The sequence below is a fragment of the Cynoglossus semilaevis genome, chromosome 9, assembly GCF_000523025.1.
Source record: "Cynoglossus semilaevis isolate Cse_v1.0 chromosome 9, Cse_v1.0, whole genome shotgun sequence".
Taxonomy (NCBI): Eukaryota; Metazoa; Chordata; class Actinopteri; order Pleuronectiformes; family Cynoglossidae; genus Cynoglossus; species Cynoglossus semilaevis.
The window spans coordinates 2,966,403-2,969,946 of NC_024315.1; the positions used below are offsets into that span (position 1 = coordinate 2,966,403).

The 3,544-nt window shown below is 40.9% G+C and overlaps 1 protein-coding gene across 1 annotated transcript in view; it reads right to left on the reverse strand.

Annotated features, from left to right (window-relative positions):
- The window catches only part of pex6 (peroxisomal biogenesis factor 6), a gene marked incomplete at its 5' end in the record, with an annotated part of 19,932 nt that extends 16,388 nt beyond the window's left edge, over positions 1-3,544 (reverse strand). The window contains 4 exons of the mRNA XM_008316502.3: positions 716-799; positions 1,205-1,374; positions 2,052-2,642; positions 3,107-3,544. Of these exons, the coding sequence (XP_008314724.2) occupies positions 716-799; positions 1,205-1,374; positions 2,052-2,642; positions 3,107-3,544 (1,283 nt within the window). The remainder of the gene's footprint in view (positions 1-715; positions 800-1,204; positions 1,375-2,051; positions 2,643-3,106) is intronic.

Consider the following 3,544-nt stretch of genomic DNA (forward strand, 5'->3'; position numbering starts at 1 on the left):
TTTCTCAAAAAATTTTTTTTCAAAAAATTTTTGAAAAAAAAACATTTTTGAAAAAAAAATTTTTTTTTTGAAAAAAATGTTTTTTTAAAAAGAAATTTGAAAAAAAAAATGTTCTTTAATTTTCTTGAAAAATTAAAAAACAAAAAAACATTTTTTTAACCTGGTAGCTCCATCTCTAACATTCTTCTACCAATGTATCCACTGTCCCTCCTTTGCACGTCATTTTTTGAAGAAAATTTTTTTTTTGAAAAAAATGTTTTTTTATTTTCTTTAAAAATAAAAAAAAAAAAAAAAAATTTTTTTTTCAAAAATGTTTTTTTTTTCAAAAATTTTTTGAAAAAAAAAATTTTTTTTTGAAAAAAATGTTTTTTTAAAAAGAAATTTGAAAAAAAAAATGTTTTTTTATTTTCTTTAAAAATAAAAAAAAAAAAAAAAATTTTTTTAACCTGGTAGCTCCATCTCTAACATTCTTCTACCAATGTATCCACTGTCCCTCCTCTGCACATGTCCAAACCATCTCAATCTGGCTTCTCTGTCTTTTTCTCCAAACCTTCCTGTCTGTGTTGTCCCTCTAATGACTTCATTCCTGATCCTGTCCATTCTTGTCACTCCTAAAGAGAATCTTAGCATCTTTAACTCTGCCACCTCCAATGACCTTGAAGAAGGTGATGTGAAAACACTATGCTGGTCTGTAAAATGTGTGAGAGTTTGGTACCTGTAGAGGTTCTCAGCATTGTTTTCCACCAGTTCTGGATGGTTCTGACAGGAAACTGTGATGATGTCACCCTGTGAGACCAGTCTGCAGCCAGAGAGACACAGAGAGACAGAGAGAGACAAAGAGTTTTTTTATTACAGTCAAGTGACAGTTAATGATGTAAAGTCATTAAACATCTTTATTATTTGTTTTGTTTAAGTGTTACGTCCCCAGTCTAGGGGAACTGGTCCCCTTGCTACTCTCATCTCCAAAGTGGTCACGTCCAAGATTTTATAGGTTTTAAAGTAGCATTTTAGTTTGCTCATATATGAGAAAATGCCCAAAACAACAAAGAAAAAAACTCGGGACCCTGATCTTTCCTCTAACAAAGAAAACAAAATACAGGATTCTGCCCTAAGTCCTAATCAAAAACTGGAGAAACGTCAAAGTAAATGCTCTAATCCTGGTTTTAACTCATCACGGTGAATCTGAGAAACATGTTGGACATACCTGGGACAGTTAAAGTGTTCTGACAGCAGAAGATCACAGCAGCTGCTCGGGTCCTTGTACAGCGGTGATGCCACTGGCTGCACGTGGAGCATGTTGGCAAATGGTGGCGATGCTGAGCGACAGGAGCTTTCAGAGAGACCTGCACGGTCCAGAGGAGAAGGCATCCACCTCTGAGATATGAGGAAACAACACAGGAATGACAACACTGGTCTCACAAAAACCTGGTTTCAAATGACCTTTAATTAATTTTAATAAAATGAATCGACTGTTTCATCTTGTACCTTTCTAAGAAAAGAAAAAAATAAATCTGATAAAAATCACACATCTTAGAAAAATATAATATTCTCATGTTTCTGCCTCCAAATTCCAAATCTTAGTAGCAGGCTCCATAAAAAAGCTCCACAAAAAGAGTTCCGTTAGAAGCAATTTGAGTGAACTTGTGATTCGACTACAACTGTACCGACTTACTGTATGTCAGGGTTGGCCAAACTGTTCCACAAAGGGTCGCTGTGGCGGCAGGTTCTTGTTCCAACCAAGCAGTAGCACACCTGAGATTGACAGGTTCAATCAACTGGTCTCAGTCTTCAGACAGCTGATTGGTCCAACTATGTGCTCTTGGTTGGTTGGAACAGAAACCTGCAGCCACACAGCCCTTTGAGGAACAGTTTGGGCATGCCTGCTGTAGGTGAAGGTTTATAAAATGAGGTGACATATGATAAAATGATCAAACTATTCATAACATAAAGACACTTCCAAATGTACAACAAAATGCTTTAAAAGTACCGTTCATTTAATTCAATTTATTAGCATCATTATTAGGAGGGTTTTGAGGTTGTGATTTTCTCACCTTCATCCTCAGTGTGCATTTATTCACTGGAACCATTTCTCCGTCAGTCAAGTTGAACCACAGGGTGGCAGATATAAGGCCTACGTCCTCTTGGTTCTGTGGTTCCTGACTCTCTGCCGAGTCGCCCACCACCACGGTGACCAGTCGCTCTCTGACCTCTGTGGAGGGTCTGTGGGCCTCACCCACTCTGCACAGCCACACCCACTCACGGTTGAACAGTCCCAGTCGAAGGAGCAGCCGTTTGCTCATGAACACGCTGCTGTCTGCGTCCAACGTCGCCGCCTCCTGGTGTCCAACCTCCGCCCATTGCCGAGTGTCAGCCACACGAACATCAACACTGCACTCCAGCGCACGCAGGACATTTGAGAATCCAGAGTCCAGCAGCCGTCTGCTGTTCAGGAGGGACCTGCCATTTCCAAGGCCGTCTGCATAATGAGCAAAGTCTGATATGCACAGACTGATTGGCCTGCAGGGGGCGACAGTAAGCTCCGATGAGTCCCAGCACTCGGTCAGAACCAGAGAGGTGTCCGCCGTGATCCGGCCCTGAATAACTGGACTACAATCCAAAACCAGAAACTCTGGTGATGTTTGCTGTTGAAGTTTTACACACAAAAAAAAAACAAAACAAAAAAACACATTACATGATATTCTCTAAGATGTATAAACAATATGATAACACATCAGAATCTTTACATACAACTGATGGTTTCCTCAAATTGCTAGGACTACAACAATAATGGTCAAAGGGTCTAAAAAGACGCCTACAGGTGCACCGATGCAACTGCAGCTTTAAGATATAGTGTTTTCTTTTCAAATATAAGTTTGTAAAAAAAAAAAGAAAGTATAGTACTGTATAGAAGTAGAAGCTCATTCTCGACATTAACCTGCATTATCCAAAGTCATAATTTATTAGTTAAACTGGGGGCGAGCCCTACTTTAAGGATGAGATTTGAAACGTTAAATTGAATTAGTACTTTGTAAAATGTTAAATGAAAACTTATTATGACATGTTACGTTTGTAATGTAAAAAGAAAAACAACATTTCTAGGTATTACCTGTTCCGGGTCATGTCGTGGAAGCAGCAGCGGGTACCCTCTGCGGACTAGCAGCGACTCTTCCCGGCTGCAGAGCTCCAGTATTCTGTTGGAGAACGACTGCTTACCGGCCCAGGAAAGAGTATTTCTGCTGCGGGCACCGAGCACCACTCTGTCTAGGCTAACCGGTTTAACGGGCCGGACGGTGCCGCTGCAGCTGAGCAGTTGGAAGCCGTATCGTCGCAGGCAAACACGGCTAACAAACAGCCGAACACAGGTGTTCGATTCCTTGGAGTTGGAAAGTCCGCAGGTCTCCTCGGTGGTCGGGTGAAGCCGCAGTAAGATTCCGCTTCCTCCGTGAGGCCTGTGCGGGGTAAAGACAACGGTTCGTGGGTCCGAGTCATTCCGGAAAACTAGGCCCAAGTGAGAGTTTAAAACGAGGGCTTCCAGCGGGGAGAG